This window comes from Carcharodon carcharias, chromosome 15, assembly GCF_017639515.1.
Source record: "Carcharodon carcharias isolate sCarCar2 chromosome 15, sCarCar2.pri, whole genome shotgun sequence".
Taxonomy (NCBI): Eukaryota; Metazoa; Chordata; class Chondrichthyes; order Lamniformes; family Lamnidae; genus Carcharodon; species Carcharodon carcharias.
This window is the reverse complement of record NC_054481.1, coordinates 115,838,522-115,865,554: the sequence shown is the minus strand read 5'-3', so window position 1 is coordinate 115,865,554 and position 27,033 is coordinate 115,838,522. Positions and strand designations below refer to the sequence as shown.

General features: G+C 45.5%; 1 protein-coding gene across 1 annotated transcript in view; it reads left to right on the top strand.

Annotated features, from left to right (window-relative positions):
* Positions 1 to 27,033, top strand: part of plch2a (phospholipase C, eta 2a) — a 334,095-nt gene that overhangs the window by 218,104 nt on the left and 88,958 nt on the right. Inside the window, exons 5-7 of the mRNA XM_041206546.1 lie at positions 9,666 to 9,836; positions 19,144 to 19,237; positions 25,103 to 25,306. Coding sequence (XP_041062480.1) covers positions 9,666 to 9,836; positions 19,144 to 19,237; positions 25,103 to 25,306 — 469 coding nt within the window. The remainder of the gene's footprint in view (positions 1 to 9,665; positions 9,837 to 19,143; positions 19,238 to 25,102; positions 25,307 to 27,033) is intronic.

Here is a 27,033-nt window from a genome sequence, read left to right as displayed (position 1 = left end):
GGTCATGGACTCTGTTGGCTGTGTGGCAGATGTGCCTGCAAAAGCAAGGAGAGATAATTAGTGCATGGCAGTGGCCTGTGAAACAGGACACATCAGTCTCAGGATCGTTGTCTGATGGATGTTGCACTGCTGGATCCTCACTTGGTAGAGCAGCATCAACCTCACTGTCAGCACAGGACCAGTCCAGATCGTGGCCGGCCAGCTGGATGGTTCTGTTTTCAAAGTCCGAGAGGACCTTGAATCCCTCCACCAGTCTGCAACCTCTCCCTCTTGTTGTGTGCCAGCTTGTCCTGCATGAATACAGATGTAGAGAGAGTGTAAGCAGGATACCTGCCAGGCCAGATGATAAGTACGCCTGGCATTTAGAGGTGGTGAGTGGTCCCATGGACGGGATGAAGACATGGAGGTGTGTGAGAGTGTGAATGGTGATGTCCCTTGAATGGGCAGTGAGTGAGGGCTCTGTGGATTGTGATGGGTTTGTGAGTGTGTGAGTTGAGAGTGATGAGAAGAGTGACTTACCCTGGCGAAATGGAAGGGATCATTCATCCTCATGTGGCACGGGGTGGTTGTCCTCTTTTGAAGGGCATTGGCACCTCCCAAGCCGGATTAATGATGTTGCTGCCCATCCTGCGGCCAGAGCGGGGGTATAGGACATCACGGCCAGCCTCCAGTATGTCCAGAAGGCGCTCGAGGGACGCAACATTGAATCTGGGGGCTGCAGTTTTTTGCCTTTCAAGGCCAGGTCTTCTCTTCAGCAGTCGTGGGCTGGAAGCACTGAGAGGTGTGCCCGCAGCTGGACTTTAAATATGGCACCTGGCGTGATGAAGCGGTGAGGTGATGGCGTGGCGGGCAAATGAGAGCCCGCCCGCCATGGAAATGGCGTGTTTTCTGGGAATGCATAATTAATGCGCCGTGTTTGGGATGACATGGCGTAAAAAGCCACCATTATAGCTGGGCAGGTAAAATATCATTTTACCCGCCCGCTAGCGCACTTAGTGTAAATCTGGGACAATTCCGCCCAACATCTGGTTATAATCTCATTGTTGTTTGTGAGACCTTGTGCAAAAATAACTGCTACATTTTCTACATTACAACATTGACCACACTTCAAAAATACTTCATAAGAAAATGCTTTGGACATCTTGAAGGCACTAAACATGATATATATATGTAAGCCTTTCTATCTATTTGCCGCACCCCTTTCCAAGCTGTCCCAGTACAGCTACAACACTGGCATCTAAGCAGCAATGTGGAAAATTATCCAGTGACGTCCTGCACACAAAAAGCAGGACAAATCCAACCAAACCAATTACTGCCCCATCAGTCTACTCACGATTATGAGTAAAGTAACGGAAGAGATCACCAACAGTGCTACCAAGCCACACTTACTTAGCAATAACCTGCTCACTGATGCCCAGTTTGGGTTCTGCCAGAGCCACTCAGCTCCTGAACTCATTACAGCCTCGGTTCAAACATGGACAGTAGAGATGAACTCCCGAGGTGAGGTGAGAGTGACTGCCCCTGACATCAGGGCCACATTTGACCGAGTGTGGCAGCAAGGAGCCCTAGCAAAACTGGAGTCAACAGGAATCGGGGGAAAACACTCCTGGTTGAAGTCATACCTAGCACAAAGGAAGATGGTTGTGGATGTTGGAGGTCAATAGTCTCAATTCTAGGCTATCACTGCAGGAGTTCCTCGGGATACTGTCCTAGGGCTAACCATCTTCAGCTGCTTCATCAATTACTTCTCTTCCATCATAAGGTCAGAAGTGGGGATGTTCTTTGATGATTGTACAATGTTCAGCACCATTCTCGACACCTCAGATACTAGAGCAATCCATGTCTAAATGCAGCAAGACCTGGACAATATCCAGGCTTGGGCTGACAAGTGGCAAGTAACATTTGCAGCACACAAGTGTCAGGCAATGACCATCTCCAACAAGAGAGAATCTAACCATCGCCTCTTGATGTTTAATGGCATTACCATCACTGAATCCCCCACTATCAACATCCTGGGGGTTACCATTGACCAAAAACTGAACTGTAACAGCCATATAAATACTACGCCTACAAGTGCAGGCCAGAGGCTAGGAATCCTGTGACAAGTAACTCACCTCCTGACTCCCCATCTGTCCACCATCTACAAGGCACACATCAGGAGTGTGATGGAATACTCCCTACTTGCCTCGATGAGTGTAGCTCCAACAACACTCATGAAGCTTGATACCATCCAGGACAAAGCAGCCCACTTGATTGGCAGCCCATCCACAAACATTCACTCCCTCCAACAGCAATGCACAGTAGCAGCAGTGTGTACCATCTACAAGATTCACTGTTGGAATTCACCAAGCCTCCTTAGACAGCACCTTCCAAACCCATGACCACTAATATCTAGAAGGACAAGGGCGGCAGACACAAGGGAACACCACCACCTGGAAGTTCCCCTCCAAGCCACTCACCATCCTGACTTGGAATATATCACCGTTCCTGCACTGTTGCTGGGTCAAAATCCTGGAACTCCCACCCTAACAGCACTGTGGCTGTACCTAAACCACATGGACTGCAGTGGCTCAAGAAGGGAGTTCACCACCACCTTCTCAAGGCCAATCAGGGATGGGCAATAAATGCTGACCTAGCCAACAATGCCCCACATCCAATGAACGAATAAAAAAACGTACTCAAAATCTTCAGAGACCAGAACACCTGCACACATTCGCTGAAGTAAACAATGATCATTAAGAAAAGTGCCTATGAAAAAGTATTTCCTGAACTCCCACTAACTTCCTTGTCTCTTGTGGTGTAACACCACTGCTAAGCCCCAGGCAAGCACCCGCTCATTTGCATATACATTAATATTTTGCATTTTATTAATTGGTCATGTGAATCACTGTTTTTTTTATGAATCTTAATGTATTTCGGAGATGCAGGAGATTATGAGGCACTGAGAGTTTCTAAAAAAAAGATTTTTTTCGGAAGAGGGGAACCTATCCAGAGGATGGGTTCTGGAGAGGTCCAGGTGAGGAAGGGCATTTGGCCCATCATAACTCGTTCAGCTAAAAAAAACCCCTAGAATTTACACCCTCCCCACCAACCCAGCTGCTTCATAAAATAATTCCAAGGTTTCAATTTCACTCCCCTGCCCAGGAAGGTCCATGAGTGAAAACATTTAGAGAAGGGAGAACTTTCAAGCATGTCTTAAATCTGACATTTGTCGATTTGAACTTCCCGCTTTCCCCAGTTTAAGTTGAAGCCGTGCTTTCACTGCACTGTTCCCTGTTTATTTGCCTCCACGATATCCTCTCTCAATTGCCCCCTTTCAAGGTTGAAGAGTCCCATAGCCTCTCCAGTCCCATCCTCACTCCTCCAAGACTGGACATCAGTCTTGCACCTCCTCTCTGCACCAGTTTTGAATGTCTCCCTCGTGCCTTGGTGGCCAGAACTGGTCACATTGTCCAGTGCCTGGTTTGACTACAACCCTGCGCAGTTTGAGCAGTGGTGCTTACAGAGTTGGTGCTGCACTGCACCTGTCCTGAAACCCAATGAGCTATTTATAACTCAGATGGAAGGACGTTGCCAAGCGACTTTGGCCATGGCCAATGTTACTGCGTTAAAATGGAAGCAAAAGTAGTGTAATTATTTTAACTGACCTGGAAATGGTGGGTTTATAACTTACCGCCCTCAGGAAATCCCCCTTCTCCCTCTTCCTGATATTTTCTGTGTTCCATCGCTGCATGTTGGTTATTACTGTAAACTGTGTTGTATAATATACTGCATAAAATGGCAGGATATTAAAACTTATCCACCAGATATCATCATCCTTTTGCTGCTGACACAAACCATGTCTACTGTGCTGGGTGGTCAAATCATCCATGTCCTCACACTCCGTCTCTCTGACCTGTAACTTTCTCCAGCCTGTATAACCTCACTATCTCTGTAACCACTTCCAGCCCCTATAACCCTCACTATCTCTGTAACCTCCTCCAGCCCCTACAACTCTCCCTATCTCCACAACCTCCTCCAGTCCCTACAACCTTCCCTATCTGCACATCTCCTCCAGCCCCTACGATCCTCCCTATCTGTGACCTCCTCCAGCTCCTACAACCCTCCCTATTTCTGTAATCTCCTCCAGCCCCTACAACCCTCCCTATTCTACAACCTACTCCAACCCCTATAACCCTCCCTATCTATCTCTGCAAACTCCTCCAGCCCCTAAAACCTTCCTTATCTCTACAACCTCCTCCAACCCCTAAAACCTTCCCTATCTCTACAAACTCCCCCATCCCCTCCAACCCTCCCTACCTCTGTGACCTCCTCCAGCCCCTACAACCCTCCCTATTTCTGTGACCTCCTCCAGCCCCTACACCCTTCCCTATCCTGGATTCCTCCAATTGTGGCCCGTTGCACATCCTCGATTTTAACCCCTTGACCATTGGCATCTGTGCCTTCAGCTCCCTGGGTTCTAAGCTCTGAAATTATCTCCCTAAATCTCTTTGCGTTTATACCTCTCTCTCCTTTAAAGGCATTCCTAAAACCCTATCGTTTTGACCAATTGTTTGGTCACCTCTCCTAATATCTTCTTTGTTAGCTTGGTGTAATTTTTTTGTCAGATTATGCTGTTTTGAAGCGCCTGCTTATGGTTTTACTACTTTTTAGGTGCTATATAAATGCAAGTTGTCATTGGCTTGACAGTCTGTACTTCCTCTGTGATTACTCAGGTCACATTCTGTCCCCAAGTTGCTACTTTCTCCACCATAACTTGCTCCCTTCACTCTGTCAGGAAGATCGCTGCCCTCCTATACAAAACAGGCCACCCCTCTTTAGAAAATATCCAAAGAATAAGGGGGAATGTAGGGACAGGAGTCAGCCATTCAGCCCCTTGAGCCTGTTCTGCATTTCAAAGAGATCACAGCTCATTTGTATCTTAACCCCATTTTCCCACCTTTGCCCCAAATCCCTTGGTTGTCTTACCCAACAAAAATCTATCCTTCTCTGTCTTGAAAATTTCAATTGACTTTTGGGGGAGAGAGTTCCAGATTGTCACTACCCTGTCGAGTGATAAAGTGCTTCCTAATTTCCCTCCTAAGTGGCCGAGCACTAATGTTAAGTTGATGCCTCCTTGTTCTGGATTCCCCCAGGCTAAATCTTATAGAATCATGGTTGAAGAGAATAGAAGAGAAGCCTAGACAAATTGCAGTCAGGACAGAGGGAGGTGAGGAGCTCACAGTTTGGAGCCTCAAAGGAAGACTGAGTTGGAGTTGGAATTGAGCAACCTGTCTTGGTTTCAATGTGATGAAAGTTATGAGAGTCTGATTCTATATTTCATGTTGTGGTTTCTCGTTATCAGATTGGACAGGGTGACCTATGATAAGGGTTAGAGTTGTCAGTTCTGATTGGACATATTGCTGGAAGTTTCATCATATGACTTTATACTGCCAACGGCTCCTCCCCGACACTCCAGCCATTGGTGGCCAGATCCTCCGATCCTCTTAATACCCCACCTTCCTATGGCTAACTGGGATACGACCAGTCTCCTGGTTATCCAATAGGTCATTCTTGACTGTCAGTCAAACAGCATTTTCTTGTCTGCGATATCTTTAAATGCCCTATAACTTTTCTCCTGGATTTTGCTCCTGTAGATTAACCTTTACCTTCTGGAGGTACCTGGACAATCTGGAGGGTTGGCAGTCCTTGGTCTGAGAAGAGCTAAAAACCTCTTGCACAATGCAAGAAACCAACAATTGGGATGAAAACAAAAGCAATGGGACGAAAGACCTGTGAAGTTGGTGGTGATGGTGTTACTGAGGGAGAAGTGTTAGTCAGGGCCTTGAGACAGACACCTGATAGTGATGGTGTTAGTGAGGGAGGAGTGTTAATCAGGGCCTTGGGACAGATACTTGATGGTAATGGAGTTAGTGAGGGAGGAGTGTTTGCCAGGGCCTTGGGACAGATACTTGATGGTAATGGAGTTAGTGAGGGAGGGGTATTAATCAGGGCCTTGGGACAGATACTTGATGGTAATGGAGTTAGTGAGGGAGGAGTGTTTGCCAGGGCCTTGGGACAGATACTTGATGGTAATGGAGTTAGTGAAGGAGGGGTATTAATCAGGGCCTTGGGACAAACACCTACTCTTTTCCATTAATACCATGGGATCTTTTAAATTCTAATTGGAACAGCCGGAGGGGGCCTCGGTTTAATATCTTGTCCAAAAGCCAGCACTTCCAACAATGCAGCACTCTTTCAGCACTCAGTGTCAACCTGGATTACGAGTGGTTTGGAATCGTACTCCCTTTAAATCAGATTGAATGGCAGTTTGGAATTATACCCAGTCTCATTCATTATGCTAATGCAATTCAGGCTGTCAAGCTGTAGACAAAAGTGAGAACAAATTTGCAGCCAAAGGCAATTTGGGGTCCATTGATTTGTTTTCACTACCAGTTATTTCTTGAGCTACACAGATATCAGCTTATTACTGGGTTCTTTTATACTGTTTCGATTTGCCTCTATCTAACTGCACATATTCAAGTGTTCATTAACTCCAGCATCTGCACAAGATAATGTCCTTTTTAGTGGAGAATGACTGCAATTTTCCATTGTCAGAACTGATTTGGGTTGTTAGGTAGTGTCTGGAGTCCAATTGTTGGTTTTATCTCTGTGAAAACAGCATGTCCCATTGAGGTTAGATACCGTCCTAGATTCAGTCTCACCTTGCCTGTGTCTATCTGCTTTACTGTCCCTGTGTATCTCCTCTCTCTGCCACAATCTTCCTATCTCTGTTTCTCTCTATCAGCCATCCTCTTTTTCTTTTCTGTCACTTTCTCTCTCTGCAGGTGTATGTGTTTATGTGTCTCATTGCCAATCTTACTTGCTCTTTGTCTCCATCTACCTCTCGCTTTGGAACATCCAGTGGTCACGAAAGACACTATAATGCAAGCCCTTCTTCTTCATTTTCTTCCTCTCACCTTGTCCCTGTCTGTCCATCTCTTTCTATCTCTTCTTTCTCTCATTGACTATCCAACTTTCTCTCTTACTGTCATTCTCTTGCCCATTCTCTCTGTCTATTCTCTCTTTCCTCTCTGTCTATCTCTCTCCATTTCCTCTGAATGCCAACCTCTGCCTATCTTTCCCTTTTCCTCCCTGTCTGCCTTTTCCTTTGTCTCTGTTTATTTTCTATTCCACGCTTCCTTTTTAATTCTTTCTCGTCCAGGGCAAGCTATAGATTTGACCCTGTGTGACAAAATGTGCAAATCCTACTCTGCAACTCTGGCAGTGAGGGAAGCTGATAATGATTTCATTATTCTAATTAATGCCAAATTGAAATGACGAAACTCTGTGGGGAGGGGCCTAGTCACTAGTTAACACCTCCCCGCTTGCTGGGAGCCAAGATAATGGATTTGGCAAATACCCACATCCTACCATAGCCTCTGTGTCATATCCAATGCTTGTTAACAAACCAAGCTGCTGTGTGAGTAAACCATCCAAGTGTGTTCAGACTAATGGAGAACAGCAGCACACAGCTGCCTTAAATCATTCGCACCTAATTTCTAAAAGGGGATGTCCAGTGTGATAGGAAGAGATCTTCTATGGTATCTTGTGATTTCACATCCGTCCCTCCACCACTTGCCCCTTTTCTTAAAAAAGAAATATTTCTGCCCATCTTCGCCTCCTCCACTGAATCTGCTGATCTCGGCTGAGGAAAGCAATGTGCTTGTCAGTTGACTATTCAACCGAATGGGCATCACAGCAATACCCAATTCCATCCTCGTTCAATGAAGGGAGGAAGGAATTTACATTTATAAAGCACCTTTCATGTCTTCAGCACTTTACAGCCAATGAATATTTGTGAAACGTAGCCCACTCTTGTAGTGTAGGAGATGCAGCAGCCAATTTGTGCGCAGTAAGATCCCACAAAAAAGCAATGTGCTCGTGATCAGGTGATCAGTTTACTGTGATGTTGGTCGATGGATAAATGTTGGTCAGGACACCAGGGCAGGATTTTCCGGTTGTTGGGCGGGCATGGTGGGTGAGGGCAGGAAATGGACCGCCGCCCGCGATTGGCCACGACTGCGATTTCACGCTTGACTGGCCAATTAATGGCCGGCCAGCATGAAAGGCGCGCTGAGGAGCTCAGCACTGCCGGGGTGGGGGGGCGGGAGGAGTGCAAGTGCAAAAGTCTGCGCAAGCGCAGGGGAACGCGCACTGTAAGCTCCCCGAGGGCATAGAGCTGTCTCAAGGAGCTGAAGGATTGTGGAAACAAAAAATAAAGATTTTAAAAAGGAGAGAAACATGTCCCCACACGTGACTCAGACACATCAACGGGGACAGGTTAAAAATGATGTGTAAAAACTTTTACTTTTTTAAATTACTGCTGGAAACCTCATCCCACCTGTGGATGAGGCTTCATAAAAAATCTAAAGGCCGCCTAGCTGATTCACCCGCCCGCCAACTGTAAGGTTCAACAAGCAGCAAAAAGTAGCGTTCGATTATTTTATTAAGGGCCTTTATTGGCCTCTCAATTGTCGGCAGGCGCATTGCCGAGTCTTGTGCGCTCCTGCCGACCGACATATCGCGCAAGTGCGCAATGATGTCAGATGCTAACGTACGGGCCATGAAATCCTGTCCCAGGGAGAACTCCCCTGCTCATCATCAAAATAGTACTTCAGAAGTCTTTAACATCCGCCTGAGAGGACAGATGGAGTCTCAGTTTAATGCCACATCCAAAAGATGCACCTCCAATGATGCAGAAGCACACTGGAGGGACTGCTTAGATTTTGTGCTCAGCTTTGCGGAGTGGGATTTGAGTCCATAACCTTCTAACTCAGAGGTGAAAGTGTTACCCACTGAGCTGTAGCTGACACCTTGGGGTGATTAGTTAGTGATCAGGGAATGTACAGGTTTAGGCAAACTGGAAAGGGGCAACAGTTTGGGGCAGCATAATAAGCTTGTGACCCTTGGGTGCATCAGGAGCTCCTAACCCTGCTCACTGTCTCGTGGCTCTGGTTGGAAAGGGGGCCTGTGTAGGTATTGGGTAAGAACTGGATTGGTCTCAGTACAAGACTCTTCCCTACCGCTTCCCCCCCCCACACTAAACTAACCTGACAATACTCAGGATCCAGGCTCGCAACTGCATGGAGCATCAGAAGGAGGACTTGCCGGAGCTTTTGGGCAAGCCTGGCGCTAAATTAAAAATTAGGAAAAATCAGGCAGGACCCGCGGAGCCTCCCTGAAAATGTAAAGGCCAAAAAGTGCCTATTGTGAGTTCATGTACATTTGGCAGAATCCTTTACTTCTTTGATGCTTAAATATTGGCCTGGGCTGATATCTACCCCTCACTTGACCTGACTAAAACAGACTATCTACTCATTATCACATTGCTGTTTGTGGGAGCTTGCTGTGCACAAATTGGCTGCCACATTTCCTACATTATAACAGTGACACTGTTGAAAAATACTTAATTGGCTGTAAAGTGCTTTGGGATGTCCTGAGGTCACAAAAGAGGCTATACAAATGCAAATCTTTCTTTGGCATTTAACAAAGTACCAATATTTTTTAAGTTGTCCAGTAATTTTCTTTGGCGTGTTTGAACCCTGTAGGGAATGAGAGAAAAATTCAGAATCTGGGAGGGCGGTAATGGAAGTTACATGTGACTGTCTTTCTCTTGTTACTAGGAGGCAGACACGGATGAGAACCAAGGGACGTTGGACTTTGAAGAGTTTTGCGCGTTTTACAAGATGATGTCCACACGACGGGACCTCTATCTTCTGATGCTGATGTACAGTAACCACAAGGACCAGTTAGACTCCGATGACCTGAAGAGATTTCTGGAGGTGGAGCAAAAGGTGAGCAGTGTGAGTCAGAGTGAGTCCCAGATGCCTTCTGTGCATAGACTTCCAATCAGGACTCAAATTAGACTGAGAGCACGTCATTGGTCCATCAAAAACATGGTTTGAACTGTTAATGGTTCGCGGGTATTTGCCTGACTTGTTTAGTTAATAAGAGCACAGTCCTGGGAGGCAGAACAGATTCTCAGTCTGTGCTAAGCTAACTTTGGCAACAGACAGAGTTTTAATTAAGGGACAGTGGTTTAAGACAATCAACTTAAGGGCAAGAGAGAAAGTTAGGCCTTTTTTTTTAACATTAAGTATAATAAGCTTATGGTGAGAAATTGAGATTGAGGGATATTGGTAAGAAAGTGGGATTCAGATATATTGGTGAGATTGGGTTGCATTGAGGGATATTGATGAGATGGTAGATATGTTGGATGGAGTGCTAGTGCACCTACCTCTGAGCCAGAAGCTCTGGGTTCAAGTTCCACTTCAGGACCATGGAAGGTGTGTTCAGAATGTGGCCGAACAGGTTGATTATCAACCTGTAAAGTCCTTCTGATGCGCCTTCGACAGAAGAAATGAGCGGGAGAGTCTCCTGATGAACTAGAGCCATGTGGTAGCTGCAGCGCACCACTCTCCCCGATTAAAAAACTCCGCGCACAAATTCTTTCCATGGGCTGTATTCCATGGCAAGCATCCTCCTTGCTTTGAGGGACTGCTAAAAAGAGAGAGGGAAGGATTGGACTGAGGGATTTTGGTGAGATGGTAGATGGGTTTGGATTGAGGTCTTGATAAAGAAAGAAATTGAGCTGAATGAACCTGGAGGTCCTGAGAAACTGAATCGAAGCAGCTGATACCCATAGTGGCATATCAAAGAAGGAGAGATGGGGGCAATAACACCTTGTATTTATCAGGAAAACATTCACAGAAACAGGAAACAGCCAAAGAGAGAGAGAGAGAGATTAGGAGGGAGTGACCAAAACCTTGGTCAAAGGGGCAGGTTTTAAGGAGGGTTTTAAAGAAGGAAATACACGCAGAAGCAGAGTGGTTCAGGGAGGGAAATCAGTGGGGCCTTGACATCCAAAGTCATAGGCCTCAATGGTGGTGAAGGGTGGTGGGCTGGGGAGAGGGTGTTGGAAAAAGGGTGCACAGGAGGTTGGATTTAAAGGAGCAACCTGTTTGGAGGAGTTGGCTGGCTGGATAAAGTCATGGAGAGAGAGAGAAATATCAAGTAGCATTGATTCTGAGGTTGGGGTTTAAAAGGCTGCTTTTGATAGGGGAAAGAAAAGTGAGGTTGGTGGAGGAGTCTAACAGTAATTTTGTTTAAACTTCATCCTGCTGCAGAATGATGATAAGGCTTTAAGTATAATACCAGTCATTAATTTGCAATTTGTTCACCATCTCAGTTCAATGTTCTGGGCCCTGTGAATGGATCAATGGTACAGTGGATGTGGGACTCCCTCAACTGTTACACATGCTGAACATGCTGACTCAGACATTTTCCTATATGTTTATGGGCTGCCAATATTAAAAACAGACAGCTGTGTTTACTTTGCATCTGTCCAATATTTCTGAAGGATAATGTAGCTAAGCTTATTTCCCAAGGTGTTAACATGATATAGTAACAGCTTTATGGGCTGCCTGTATCATTACCAATTTGAACGGATGAGAGAACAGCAAAATTTAGTTCTAAAATCTTTTCATATATTTGAATACCAATCTCACTTGTCCTCTGTTGCTCTATACTGCCTCTTGTGGGCTCTGCTGGCAGTGTGCTGAGCTTTCACCATCCAAACATGGCTCCAACTTCACACCAACCTTCCAAATGATTAAATCACTGCCTGCATTTTTGCCCATCATTTCTATTTCCTCCCTTTGCCTAGTAGCCCTGACTCTTTGCTGGGGTACAGTCCTCTATATATATATATATATATATAGAGTGCCTTTCATTACCTCAGGATGTCCCAAGGTGCTTTACAGTGAATGAAGTCCTTTTGAAGTGTAGTCACTGTTGCAACGTAGAAACTGTGGCTGCCAATGTTACCACAGCAAACTCCCACAAGCAGCAATGTGATAATGACCAGATAAGCTTTTTACCGTGATCCTGGTCGAGGGATAAATTTGGCCAGAACGCTGGAGAGAACATGTCTGCTTTTCATCAAAATATTGCTGTGGGATGTTTTACATCAAGCTGAGAAGACAGGCTGGGGCTGGTTTGATCCCTCATCTGAAAACCTCAGATACTGCAGCACTCCCTCAGTAAACCAGTGGGAGCGTCAGTCTAGATCATGTGCTCAAATCACTGGATTGGAACCCATAACCTTCCAACTCAGAGATGAGTACCAAGGGCAACAGTAGCCCCATGACCATCGCTGCAGCTGAAATCAGCTGAGGAACCAAAATATGTTTCTTTCTGGTCTCTGTGGCTCACTTCTATGCTAGATGGTGCCCCAACATGAGGAAAACTCAGGGACAGCCTCTCTTAGCAGCCTATAATATTATTTAAAAGGTCAATGTTTTATGCCTAAAGTTTCTTTTAGTTTTGTTCACCATTTCCTTTTTGCTTTGTTAACAAATGCTCAGTGTGATGATACAAGACTCATAGCTCTATTTTGTAACCATTCCTCTTCAGGGCTGTGTATACCTTGAGTTCAGAATGTTTCTACTGTGCACTTTCTTCATTTGACCTGTCTGACGAACCACAATTGTTCCCCATCTTCCTCCCCTTTATTCTCTGCCTCAGGTGTGCTTCTCCCCTGACTCCCATCCAATACCAACCCCAGAGGTATTGAAAAATCAAACTACCATAAAAGACTCCGTCCCCTTTAAACTGAGAGCCAGTGATGGCAAGAGAAAACACTCCATGGACTCCTATTGGATATAATATTCAATGACATCAGAACATGCTCCATCCAATGGGATATGATGGGTGGACTTTTCTGTGCCAACTGGCGTCAGACGAGTTTCGTGGCTTGAGCGGACAATATGGAGAGAAGGCCAGAAATGGGTTTCACGACCCTGTGAAACCAGTTTGCAATCGTCCGCTCTGTCTGTCGATGACAGACCGTGTTTCCCGCTGTCGGACACCGGGAACCTCATTCTCATACATCTGCTTATCATTATAAGTCCAGCTTGCCGGAATCATACCCCCCACGCTGGATCGTCCAGGCATGTGGGCGTGATTGCAGGCCGACATGTTTCACAACTGTACATAAGCGACATGCACCTGGTGAGCTGCACTTCACTCGGGACTTCGAGGTTTGTTTGCCAACCTTGCTTCGGGCAGCACTCAAAGCCATCAGCTCCCAGGCTTCGCAGACAGCACCACATCACCTTTAGCGAGGCTCTGAGGCCAGCCTCTACCTACCAAGCCAACCATAAGGCAGGGATGGCTTCTCAACAGCTGCAGGGCTAAGGCTTGCTTGGGGAACGGGGAGAAGAGGCCTCAGGCATGGGAACAGGCTGCAGAGCGAGGGCTGTACTGGGGAAGAGGAGGGGTGGGGGTGGGGCGCAAGTTGTTCTGTGCAAGTGGCCTTCAGATGGTGAGGGCTGAGGAGGCAGTCTCCAGAGGAGATGAAGCTGAATGGAGATGTGAGGGTGTGTGAGAGACAGTAAGTGGTGATGTCCCTTGAGCTGGCAGTGAGTGAGATGCCAGTGAATGTGTGATGGGCTTGAGTGTGTGAGTTTAGAGTGATGGGATGGTTGTCATACCCTGGCTGCATGGATGAGATCATTCACCCTCTGATTTGAGCATGCTTGCAGGCAGGAAGAAGAGGCCTGCACCTTTAGCAAAAACAGGATTACTTGGAAAAACTCAGCAGGTCTGGCAGCATCGGCAGAGAAGAACAAAGTTGACGTTTCGAGTCCTCATGACCCTTCAACAGAACTGAGTAAAAATAGGAGAGGGGTGAAATATAAGCTGGTTTAAGGTGGAGGTGGGGTGGGGGGGAGAGAAGTGGGGGGGGGGGGGGGGGTGGTGGGGGGGTGGTTGTAGGGACCAGCAAGCAGTGATAGGAGCAGATAATCAAAAGATGTCACAGACAAAAGAACAAAGAAGGTGGTGATATTATCTAAGAGAATGTGCTAATTAAGAATGGATGGCAGGACACACAAGGTACAGCTCTAGTGGGGGTGGGGTGGAATAAGACTAACAGGGCATTAAAGGTATAGATTTAAAAATAATGGAAATAGGTGGGAAAAGAAAAATCTATATAAATTATTGGAAGAAACAAAAGGGAGGGGGAAGAAATGGAAGGGGGGTGGTGGGGATGGAGTTCAAGATCTAAAGTTGTTGAATTCAATATTCAGTCCGGAAGGCTGCAAAGTGCCTAGTTGGAAGATGAGGTGCTGTTCCTCCAGTTTGCATTGAGCTTCACTGGAACAATGCAGCAAGCCAAGGACAGACAAGAGGGCAAGAGAACAGGGTGGAGTGTTAAAATGTCAAGCGTCAAGGAGGTTTGGGTCATTCTTGCGGACAGATCGAAGGTGTTCTGCAAAGCGGTCGCCCAGTTTGCGTTTAGTCTCTCCAATGTAAAGGAGACCTGCAGCTTTAGTACTGCTGATTAGACCCTGATTAGTACTGATTAGAGGCACATTTCATGGAGCAGTATATGTGGATTCCTCGCACCTACTTTCACTGAAGGTTTGAAGAGCTCTGGTTGGTGCACTGCAGGACTGAGGGAGAAGGTGCACAGGTTCTCGAATGTGGAACTGGAAGTCCTGATGCATGAGGATCTGAGGAAGAGAGATGTCCCATACCCACAATGGATAAGGATGCCATTTGAGTCGCCTCATATGCCTGTCCTTCTCCCCTGTAGCAGCTGGGACTGCTTTGCCTGGGCTCAAGTCCCCCTCCCATTCCTCATCCAGGCCAGGGAAGATGTCCAGAACTGAGCACTCCCATTATCCCGGGAACTACTATAAAGTGGAGTGGAGCAGCACTCACTCTTAGGTGAAGTCTTGAGAGAATTTCCAGAATAAATGTCTGGGTGTTGGTGAAGTCTTGCCAAAAGTCTTTCCTGGTGTGTTTCTGAAATCCTGTTCCCAGCTCCAGTAGCAAGTGAACATGAAATGGTGACTATCTCTTTAAGTAGTGCTTGAAATCAACATCAACATTGTGTTTACTCCCAAACAGCTAGTTACTGTTAGAAGAAGATGTTAGATGAAGCACTCACACCCCTGTGGCCTCTTTATGAGTGTTAGCAGACAATTCAAGCAGGATGAGCTGTTTAATGATCCACAGGGTGGCCATTTCTGGAGCACACTTCAGTTCCTTTACCAGGATGTTGTGCTAAATGCAGGCTAAAGCTTAAACTCAAACTCCATTATTGGTCACCTCAAAAATATTTGACAACAATTACCACTGTGTGCCTGTTACTGCTGCTATTCAGATAGAAGATGGCACAGGCTTCATTCCCATGCTCTCACCTCCCAACACACAGTCCCCCCACCCCCTGCCCCTGCCAGCACACTATCCCTGCCCCACCCCACCCTCACACCGACACCTGCCCTCACTCCTACAGACACACAGGGAAGAATTTTGCGTTTTGGCTCGGGACCCTGACATCAGGGTCAAATGGCAGCCTCCACACCACACCTCGTTCAGAAAGGTCATCCGACCTCGATTTTCCCTGAATTAGCCAATTATTGGCCAGAGGGCAAGCTCACCACCCAATTAAAGGTGGTGGGTGAGCCCTTGAAGCTGGAGGGCCAATAGGGGACCCTCTGCGTGGAAGGAGCTGCAGAGAGAGAGGGTGCCTCCATACTGATGTGCCCTTTTAACATTTCTGTAAAAACCTGGCAACAGCTGTTGGGCTGCCATTACTGAGTGAGGCAATCAGCGGCCAGCTAGGCAGGTTGGAGAGGGGATGGTCTCAAAGTCTGCCTGGAGCTCTGGCCCTCCACCAGTCTGCTGCCAGGAGGAAAACTCCAGGCAACTGTTGTGCTGCCAACACCATGGAGGCTGACTTGAAAATTCCAGTTGGTTTCTCATTCATGGCCTTAATTGATCTTCGAATTAGCTTAATAAACTACCTGCTGTTTGCGGGCAGGTAGCTGCTCCACCCCTGATCCGGCCTCCAGCAATATGGCTCGGGCCAGGACGGGCAGCAAATTGGCAGGCTGCTCGTTGGCATGAAATTACATACCCACCCACCTCTGTTCTCGCCCTCATTTTGGGGGGTGGGGGGGCTGGTGGTGAAATTCTGCTCAGTGTCTGAAATGTTTACTAGTTACAGGCTGTGCACACTCCAAAAATAAACACATTCATCTCTCCTTTTTGACATATCCTGAAATCACATTCCTACATGTTCTGTCCTCTGTGATGGGTGCGATATCCAACCATGCGATTCAAAGATAGTCACTTAGAGAAGACCAGCCCTTCTTAGATCTAAATGGCTTAATGTGACAATGCCCTAGAATTTCACACAATACTAAAATAGAATTGCGTTTTAATTTTTAAAAATAGATTTGTGATTTGTTTTTGACAATTCTCTAGTTGAAGGACACATTTCAGGGCCATCCTCCGCTTGTTTCTAAGCTCCAGGGATTTGTACAGTTCATATATCATATCTTGGGTAAGCTGAAGCTGTTAGAATGACAGCTTAGGTCTCTATCTCTCTCTCTCTCTCTCTTTGTCTCTCTCTCTCTCCCCCTCTCTGTGTCTCTCTGTCTTTTTCTTTCTTTTTGTCTTTGTCATTGTCTTTCCCCATCTCTGTTTTTGCCTTTCTCTCTCTGCGTCCATATCCAACACTCTCTTTCCTCTGAACGCTCACCCTGTTTTCTGGAGTCAGCATTGCTGTTTGGACCCATGTAACATTCTGTCAGTTGAATGATGGATGACACATTTGGCATAACTGCTGACCTCCACTGCTGTCAATAAAAGTTCATGGGGTCATAGAGTGGTCCCTCCCTTTGTCAAGCATTGGGCAGTTAGTGGAGGGGTATCATCACCAATCAAGGTTATAGGTGACTCTGTTGGGGGAGGAAGAAGGTTCCCCTGGAGATTAAAGTTTCCTTGCCCTCAGCAGTGTCCATTTTACAAAAAGGGCCATTCCAAAAAAATAAATTAAATTCCACACTCAATTTTCCTGGGTCCAGGCCTCAATGCTCTAGATGTTCTCCAAAACTGCCCTGTGGAGACCAGTGCACTTGGTACATGTGCTGATTGTGTGTCAGTTCCCACTCAAGACTCAATAGTCACTGTTCCCTCTCTCTTTATGACAATGATCTTGTAAGGGGTGGGCAGAGCCTCTACATCAGGAGGTCATCTTGGGCTCTTTGGCGTTAGGTCACCTGGCTTTATACAGGCCGTAGCTTTGTTTCCAGTCGTTCTGATGAGTTTACTCCAAAATAGCCATGGGCTTGCTTTGCCTGATCAGCATCGGGGAACACTTGGCTGGTCGCAGTTGGTTGCACTCACTGGCCTCCTCTTTCCCCTCCCCATGGCTCAGAGTATTGCAGCTCACTCCAGTACTTGAACACATAAACCGGTTGACATTCCAGTGCTGTCTTTTGGATGAGGCATTTAACCTAGGCCCCATCTTCCTGTTCAGGTGGAGGTTAAAGATCTCACGCTGTTGTTTAGCAGACAGAATATTCTGCTACAGCTCAGGCCAAGATCTTCAATTAATCAAAGGAAGATGAGCCTTTCATTCATCTTATTGTTGTTTGTAAGATGATGCCATTATCAATTTACATCCCATCAGAGAAACAATCTAAAAGTAATTCATTGTGTGAAGCACTTTGAGGCATTTTGATGTGATAAATTTACATAGATACAATGTTTATGGTTAAAATCAAAATACTGCAGATGCTGGAAATCTGAAATAAAAACAGAAAATGCTGGAAAAGATTAGCAGGTCTGACAGCATCTGTGGAGAGAGAAACAGAGTTAACGTTTCGAGTCTGTAAGACCCTTGAGCTCTGAAGGAGGGTCAGACAGACTCGAAACGTTAACTCTGTTTCTCTCTCCACAGATGCTGTCAGACCTGCTGAGCTTTTCCAGCATTTTCTGTTTTTATTTCAGTGTTTATGGTTGTTTGATACAGGCTCACTCATGAACTGGATTGAGGTAAAATGCCTGAAACAAGGACCCTTAGCAACAAACACCAAGATAGCATTTATCAAACTGTTGCCTAGTGCCCAGACTAGAATTGGAGCTACACTAGGAAGGGTCAGAACTGTAGAATCATATGTTTTTACAATAATTGATGAGGCCATTCAGCCTATCATATCTGCCTGCTCTTTGCTAGAGCAATCCAAAAATAATCCCACTCTCCCAATTGCCCAACATCAACCAATGTATATCAATATTTAATCAGTCTATGATAATATTAAGCCAGTGTATATCAATATTTGACCAGTCCATGTCAATGCTCAGCCAGTATAAATACCAATATCTGATCAGCTTCATGGAAAGCATGTTGAGTATTTTCAGAGGCTGTTCTGAAGGTTTGTGAAGTTTAATTTATTTTACTTTTGAATTTTGGTGAAATTCTGCCTTCAGCTGGGAAATGTTCCATTTCAGGTTTTGCCAGGAATTAACTGCTTTAGAAAATTGCACAAAGATAATTGTTTAATTTGCAATATGCTTTGAATGTAGGAATTGTTTAATATTATAATTGCACCATCTCCTACACTGACACATTCTAACTGGATTTCCCTCCTACTGCAGTCACCCCTATCTTTTATGCCACATGCACACTAAATCTTGACTGAACTCAGCTTTTCTACTCTCAGTTTGGATGTTCCCTGCTCCATGGACCTGAATCCTTCACCTCGGCTTCTCCATTTTACAAAATTATTTCAGTGTACAATGGTTCAAATGTGTGCACAATATTTCTGGGATCTAATCAGCGAGCAGTTACTGTTTCTATCATGCTTTCAGAAAGTAACATTTTGTGTTGAAGTATGTGAGTAATTTGAGAAATAGCAGTAGTAAGTGTAACATGCTTGGGAGAAACAGGTTAACTTTAGACCTACGAGTTCTCAAACCTCTCCACCACTGTAATTTTTGCAAGAGGCCAGGAAATGAATGAGCGCAGAGATCTCAACTGCGTGCTATCAACTATCAGCTCCCCTGCAGCCAAGATCAAGCTTATTATCTTTCTGTGGGTCGATAGACCTGAACAGTGTTAAACCATCAGTGGCTGTGAGTAATCAGGGCAGTCTGCAACACTGGGTGGCAGGATTAGGAACCATCCCCTGTGATTAAACATCCGGCTGTCTGTGTGTACAGCAGGAGGTCTAATGAGACACAAAGCAAGAATGTGAATGAATCTGTAAGCCTTTCTCATCTCTCCCTCTCTCCACTCACCAGACGACCAGTGTTACAAAGGAGCATTGTCTGGAGATCGTTGATAAATTTGAGCCGTGTCTGGAGAACCAGAAGCAAGGGATCCTTGGGATTGATGGTAAATTTGCGTTTTCCTCCCCCATTTTCCCTCTTTGATGACTCCTTGCTGAGGCCATGGTTCCATAGGCTCTGCCCATCCTCTGACACCTTGCCTAGGTAGCCATTCCTCATGTTTCTGCCTAGACAGTGGATGTTTGCAGACTATTAGTCTCTTGACCCTATCCCTTTAACAACAACTCGCGCACGCACACAGACACACACACAAACACACCACATACATGCACAAACACACACACATGCAAAGACACACACACACAAAGACACACATAAACGCTTATGTAATCACACACTAGCATTCACACAGACACACACACATAAATATACATGTGCGTGTTCACATACACCCACACTCCCACACACACATGCTCACTAACACAAATGCTCACATACTTTTTCCAGCAACAGCCAAAGGATATGGATCATGTCTAATTTTTTGAAATAAAATGAACTCTCTCTGTTAACACTGACGTCAGTATTAGGACCCAAATCATCAGCCCAAATGATCTTACAGTAACTAGACATGAACCAAGTTTGGATCAGAGACTTTCCTATTCTGATGCTCAATAACATTCTGTGCTTATCCAGTAATTGGATACAGCAGTTTATTTTACAAAGGAAAAAATACTTCTGGCCAATATTTAGAAATAATATTCTTATTATGATTGTCCCATAGAGTCATAGAGGTCTACAGCACCAAAAAAGCCCCTTTGGCCCATCCAGTCTGCACCAGTCAAACAAGTACCTAACTATTCTAATCACATTGTCCAGCTCTAGGCCCATAACCTTGTATGCCATGACATCGCAAGTGCATTTCCAAATACATCTTAAATGTTATGAGGGTTTCTGCCTCTACCACCCTTTCAGGCAGTGAGTTACAGAATCCACCACCCTCTAGGTGAAAAAATTCTTCCTCACATCCCCTCTAAACCTCCTGCCCCTTACCTTAAATCTACGCCCCCTGGTTATTGACCCCTCCGCCGAGGGGAAAAGTTCCTTCCTCTCTACCCTATCTATGCCCCTCATAATTTTAAACACCTCAGTCATATCCCCCCTCAATCTCCTCTGCTCCAGGGAAAATAACCCCAGTCTATCCAATCTCTCCTCATAACTAAAACTCTCCAGCCCAGGCAACATCCTGGTAAATCTCCTCTGCACTCTCTCTAGTACAAACACATCCTTCCTATAATGCAGATTCCAGAACTGCACACGGTACTCTAGCTGTGGCCTAACCAGCGTTTTATACAGTTCCAGCATAACCTCCCTGCTCATGTAATCTATGCCTCGGCTAATGAAGGCAAGTATCCCATATGCCTTCTTAACCACCTTATCTACCTGTCCCGCTACCTTAAGAGACCGGTGGACATGCCCACCAAGGTCCCTCTGATCCTTGGTACTTCCCAGGGTCCTACCGTTCATCGTGTATTCCTGTGCCTTGTTTGTCCTGCCCAAGTGCATCACCTCACAATTATCCAGATTAAATTCCATTTGCCACTGATCAGCCCATCTGACCAGCCTGTCTATATCCTCTATATCCTCCTGAAATCTAAGACTATCCTCCTCACTATTTACCACCCCACCAATTTTTGTTTCATCTGTGAACTTACTGATCAACCCTCCTACATTCAAGTCTAAATCACTTATATTTACCACAAACAACAAGGGGCCCAACACCGATCCCTGTGGAACCCCACTGGACACAGGCATCCAGTCACAAAAACACCCTTCGACCATCACCCTCTGCTTCCTGCCACTCAGCCAATCCTGGATCCAATTTGCCAAATTGCCTTGGATCCCATGGGCTCTTACCTTTGTTATCAGTGTCCCATGTGGGACCTTATCAAAAGCCTTGCTGAAGTCCAAGTAGACTATGTCAATTGCATTGCCCTCATCTACAAACCTGGTCACCTCTTCGAAAAATTCAATTAAATTGGTCAGATGTGACCTCCCCTTAACAAAACCATGCTGACTGTCCTTGATTAATCCCTGCCTCTCCAATAGTAGATTAATTCTGTCCCTCAGAATTGCTTCCAATAGTTTCCCCACCACTGAGGTTAGACTGATTGGCCTGTAGTTCCCTGGTTTATCCCTTCCTCCTTTCTTGAATAACTGTACCACATTGGCTGTCCTCCGGTCCTCGGGCACCTCTCTTGTGACCAGAGAGGTATTGAAAATTATTGCCAGTGCCCCTGCTATCTCCTCCCTTGCTTCATTCAACAACCTGGGATACATTTCATCCAGGCCTGGAGATTTATCTACTTTTAAGCCTGCCAGACCACTTAGAACCTCCTCCCTTTCTATGCTAACTTCTTTACTTATATCACAATTCTGCCTGATTTCCATACCCATGTTGTCCCTCTCACTCGTGAACACCGACACAAAATATTCATTTAGAACCCTACCTACGTCTTCCAGCTCCACACAAAAATTACCATTGTGGTTCTCAATGGGCCCTACCCTTTCCTTAGTTATCCTCTTACTCTTAATGTGTTTGTAAAATAACTTTGGATTTTCCTTTATTTTACCTGCCAATATTTCTTCATGCTCCCCTTTTGCTCTCCTAATTTCCTTTTTAAGTTCCCCCTACACATTCTACACTCCTCTAGGGCATCCGCCGTTTTGAGCCCTCGATGTCTGCCATAAGCCTCCCCCTTTTCTCTTTTTCCAATCCTGTATGTCCCTCGACATCCAGGGTTCCCTGGATTTGTTGGTTCCACCCTTTATCTTTACTGGAATATATTGGCCCTGTACTCTCCCTATTTCCTTCTTGAATGAGTCCCACTGCTCTGACACAGATTTACCTGAAAGTAGTTGCTCCCAGTCCACTCTGGCCAAATCATATCTGATCTTTTAAAATCGGCCTTCCCCTGATTTAGAACTCTGATTTCTGGCCAATCTTGTCCTTTTCCATAACAACCTCGAATCTAACGTAGTATTGATCACTATCTGCAAAATGATCCCCCACTGATATCTCTACCACTTGCCCGGCTTCTTTCCCTAAAATTAAGTCTTGTAGGGCCTTCTACATACTGGCTTTAAAAGCTCTCCTGGATTCATTTTAAGAATTCTGCTCCCTCTAAACCTATCACACGATGACTAACCCAGTTAATGTTGGGGAAGTTGAAATCCCCGACTATTACTACCCTATTATTCTTACACTTCTCTGAAATTTGCCTACATATCTGCTCTTCTATTTCTCTCTGACTGTTTGGGTGCCTATAGTACACACCCAGCAATGTGATTGCTCCGTTTTTGTTTTTCAGTTCTACCCATATGGCTTCATTTGAGGAGCCTTCTAAAGTGTCATCCTTCCTTACTGCTGTAATTGATTCCTTGATCAATATTGCGAAACCCCCTCCTCTTTTACCTCCTTCCCTGTCTTGCCTGAAGACCCTATATCTATAATATTGAGCTGCCAATCCTGCCTCTCTCTCAACCATGTCTCTGTGACAGCAATGACATCATATTTCCATGTGTTAATTTGTGCCCTCAACTCATCTGTCTTATTCGTCAGACTCCTTGCATTAAAATAAATACCATCCAACCTTGCCAAACTCCCTTGTGCCTTAACTGGCCTATAATTTCTATGCCTTCCAGACTCACTTGCTCTCTCTTCTAATTTTGGCTGTGCATCTCTCCCTGCTGAACCTCCTCTCAGGATCCCATCCCCCTGCCAAGTTAGTTTGAACCCTTCCCAACAGCACTAGCAAACCTCCCCATAAGGATGTTGGTCTCATTCCGGTTCAGGTGCAACCCGTTCACTTTGTACAGGTCTCACTGACCCCAGAAATGGTCCAAATGTCCCACAAATCTAAAGCCCTCCTTCCTGCACCATCTCCAACCACACATTCATCTGGACTAAACTTCTATTTCTATACTCACTAGCGCGTGGCACCAGAAGTAATCCAGAGATTACTACCTTTGAGGTCCTGTTTTTTAACCTGCTTCCTAGCTCCCTAAATTTTGCTTGCAGGACCTCATCCCTCTTTCTACCTATCTCATTGGTACCAATATGTACCACGACCTCTGTCTGTTTGCCCTCCCCCTTTAGAATGCCCTGTAGCTGTTCAGTGACATACTTGACCCTGGCAACAGGGAGGCAACATACCATCCAGGAGTCATGTCTATGGCCACAGAAACGCCTGTCGGTTCCCCTTACTATCGAGTCTCCTACCACTATTGCTCTTCCCCTCTTTTCCCTCCCCCCCACCCCCTGTGCAGCTGAGCCACTCACAGTGCCATGAGCGTGGCTGCACTCCCCAGAGGAACCATCACTCTCACCGTTTTCCAACACGGAAAAATGGTTCTCGAGCAAGATGCACCCTGGGGATTTCCTGACTACCTGCCTAACACCTTTCTTCTGACTGATGGTCATCCATTCCCTCCCTGTTTGCACTTCCGTAAGCTGTGGGGTGACCACATCCAAAAACATGCAATCCATGAAACTCTCAGCCTCACGGATGCACCTCAGTGTCTCCAGCTGCCGCTCAAGCTCCGAAACTCAGAGCTCAAGTAGCTGCAGCCGGTGGCACTTCCTGCCCACGTGGTCGGTCAGAACGCAAGGAGAGCCTAGGACTTCCCACATGTTGCAGGCGGTACATAACACAGGACTGAGCTGCCCTGTCATGCCTCTAGTTGAAAAAACCCCTTACTTTAAGTTAAATACAGTAAAAAAAAGTTAAATTATTTATGTATTTCAAATAAAAACTAGAACTCTTACCTTTCCTTAGCTTAATCTTTTTTAAACTGGAGCAAAACACTTACCCACTATTCACCAATTAGCTCTCACTTTTGTGCTGACATCACTTTTTGAAGCCTCCCTGCACTCACGTTGGTTCTGATCTCTCTGTCGAACTCTCGCGCTGTCTTGTGATGTCACTCTTGTTATTTTCAACAAGAACTGACTGCAGGACACTCTTCCCAGACTGCTTCACCGCGATGCTAACTGCAGGACACTCTTCCCAGACTGCATCCCCGCAATGCTGACTGCAGGACACTCTTCCCAGACTGCTTCACCGCGATGCTGACTGCAGGACACTCTTCCCAGACTGCTTCACCGCGATGCTGACTGCAGGACACTCTTCCCAGACCGCATCCCCACAATGCTGACTGCAGGACACTCTTCCCAGACTGCTTCACCACGATGCTGACTGCAGGACACTCTTCCCAGACTGCTTCACCACGATGCTGACTGCAGGACACTCTTCCCAGACTGCATCCCCGCAATGCTGACTGCAGGACACTCTTCCCAGACTGCATCCCCGCAATGCTGACTGCAGGACACTCTTCCCAGACTGCTTCACCGCGATGCTGACTGCAGGACACTTTTCTGGGGCTGAATTTTACAGCCACCCAGGGATGGGATGACAGGTAATGGGGGTTGGGGGTAAAAATGCAAAGACACCAAACCTGAAGATCTTGCCCCCTGCAAAAAATTCAGCCTCTGGGTATTTGATCATAGAACAGCAGAGTCTCCAACATTCAGGCTCCTTTTATCTTCCACCCCAGTTACCAGGTTGCTTATTGATAATCTTAGATAGGAATAGGAGGAGGCCATTCAGCCCCTTGAGCCTGTTCCACCATTCACTTAGATCATGGCTGCTCTGTGTCTGTGACCCATCCACCTGCCTAAGCTTGGTATCCCTAAATATCTTTGACAACAAATCTTTACCATTTTCAAGTTAAAAATGATCAGTTGAGCTAACGTCTGCTGCCTTTGTGGGAGAGAGTCCTACACTTCTACCACTCTTTGTATGGGTGAAGATTTTCCCAACCTAATCTCCTGAGCTCTGATTTTTGTTATGACTGCTTTTCCGAAACTCTTCCATAAGTGGAACGATTTAAAATTTTTTCTTCAATCCCACAGGTTTCACAAACTACATGCGAAGCCCAGCAGGTGATATCTTTAACCCTGAACATCATAAAGTGAGCCAGGACATGACACAGCCTATGTGTAACTATTACATTGCCTCCTCCCACAACACTTACCTGATGGGGGACCAGCTGATGTCACAGTCTCGAGTGGACATGTATGCCTGGGTGCTACAAGCTGGTTGTCGCTGTGTTGAAGGTAAGACCAAGGCGGCACACTTTCTGTAGTAAATCTATTTGTACATTTCTCTCAGGAATGCACCTGACAGAGCAGTAGGTGCTAATATCACTACAGTCTCCACCACTTAAAACATCCACATTTTTAAAATGTGTCATTCGTGGCTCAGTGGCTCTTGCCTCTGAGACAGGAAGTTGTCGCTTCAAGTCCGACTCCAAAGACTTGAGCACATAATCTAGGCTGACACTCCAGTGAAGTACTGAAGGAGTGCAGCACTGTCCAAGGTGCTGACTTTCAGATGAAACATTAAACTACAGCCGCTTTTACCTTCTCAGGTGAATGTGAAAAATTCCATGGCATTTATTTTGAAGAAGAGCCCTGGGGTTCTCCCCTGTGTCCTGGCCAATATTTATCCCTCAGCCAATATCACTACAAACAAATTATCTGGTTATTAAAATATTGCTCTTTTTGGGAGGTTGCTGTGTGCAAATTGGTTGTCGTGTTTCCTGCATTACCACAGTGACTGTGCTGCAAAAATGTACTTTATTGGCTGTAAAGCTTTTTGGGGCATCCTGAAGTTGTGAAAGCTGCTATATAAATGCAGGTCTTTCTTTCTTGAAGACGGGTCATGTGGACTTGAAACGGCAACTCTGTTTCTCTCTCCACAAATGCTGTCAGACCTGCCTAGTTTTTCCAGCCTTTTCTGTTTTTGTTTCTTTCTTATATTGTCCAAAAAGAGATAACCATTAATCTCAACTTCAAAGTTGCCAGTTAGAGTGTCTTATGTTTAATTTAGGCAGAAACAGATGATGCAAGATGTAATGAAAAAAGCATTCTCCCTCCCTTGCTGTCAACTGATAGTTAAGGCAGTGAGGGAAAGTCTACAAAGCAAATTCAGATTGAAAGATAGCACTTTCACAGCATTGTCCTGTTATCAATGACATCTTATTCACAGTCAGTGGCAATTCAGTCATCCAATGCTCCACAGTTCCACAAAGAACTTACTATAACTGACATTAATATCTCCATTATAACAGTTAGCACAAAATGACTACAATTTTATAAATCAGGATTATCACTAAAATAAATTAGTAACAGTTATCTTTACAACAGCCACTGAACAAGGTTGATAGCCTTCTTCCCAAGTGAGTTTCTAAACAGAGTTTTATAAAAGCAAAGCACAATTAAAACAAGAAATGTGTATTGGTTTTCGAGTGGCCCATTATGCAGCACCAAGAACAGAGCTGCAAACCACTTACCTTTGTCAACATATCAGCTGTACTGCATATCGGTTACTGTGGAAGTGGTGGGAACTGTGTTATATTTTGGGATCCTTTAGATGGATTTTCCAGGGAAAGGGATCCGGAAAACAATTTTTTGCATGTTGTTGTGGAGATTTTCCCTGGATACTTTAAGTGCTGAAGGACCTCCAGGGTGGTCTTGAGCTGCAACACTGGTTTAGCCTACCTTTAGTGCAAGACACCATTTTGGTAAAGGAATTGAAGCTTGTGCTAAAAATGGCCACCTGAGGATTGTTAACCAGCTGACTGATAGTTAAAGTGCCTGCTAACACTTATTAACAAGGCTGCGCAGAATTCTGCTGGCTAGCACCTCGATTAACATCTTGTCTCACCAGCAACCAGGTGAACAAGGCATGGCTGAGCATTGTGAGGGCTAAATAAAGCTATGCTCAGCTTTCACTGTTCACTTGCTGTTGGGGATGGACTGACTTTGCTGTGTTTGAAGAG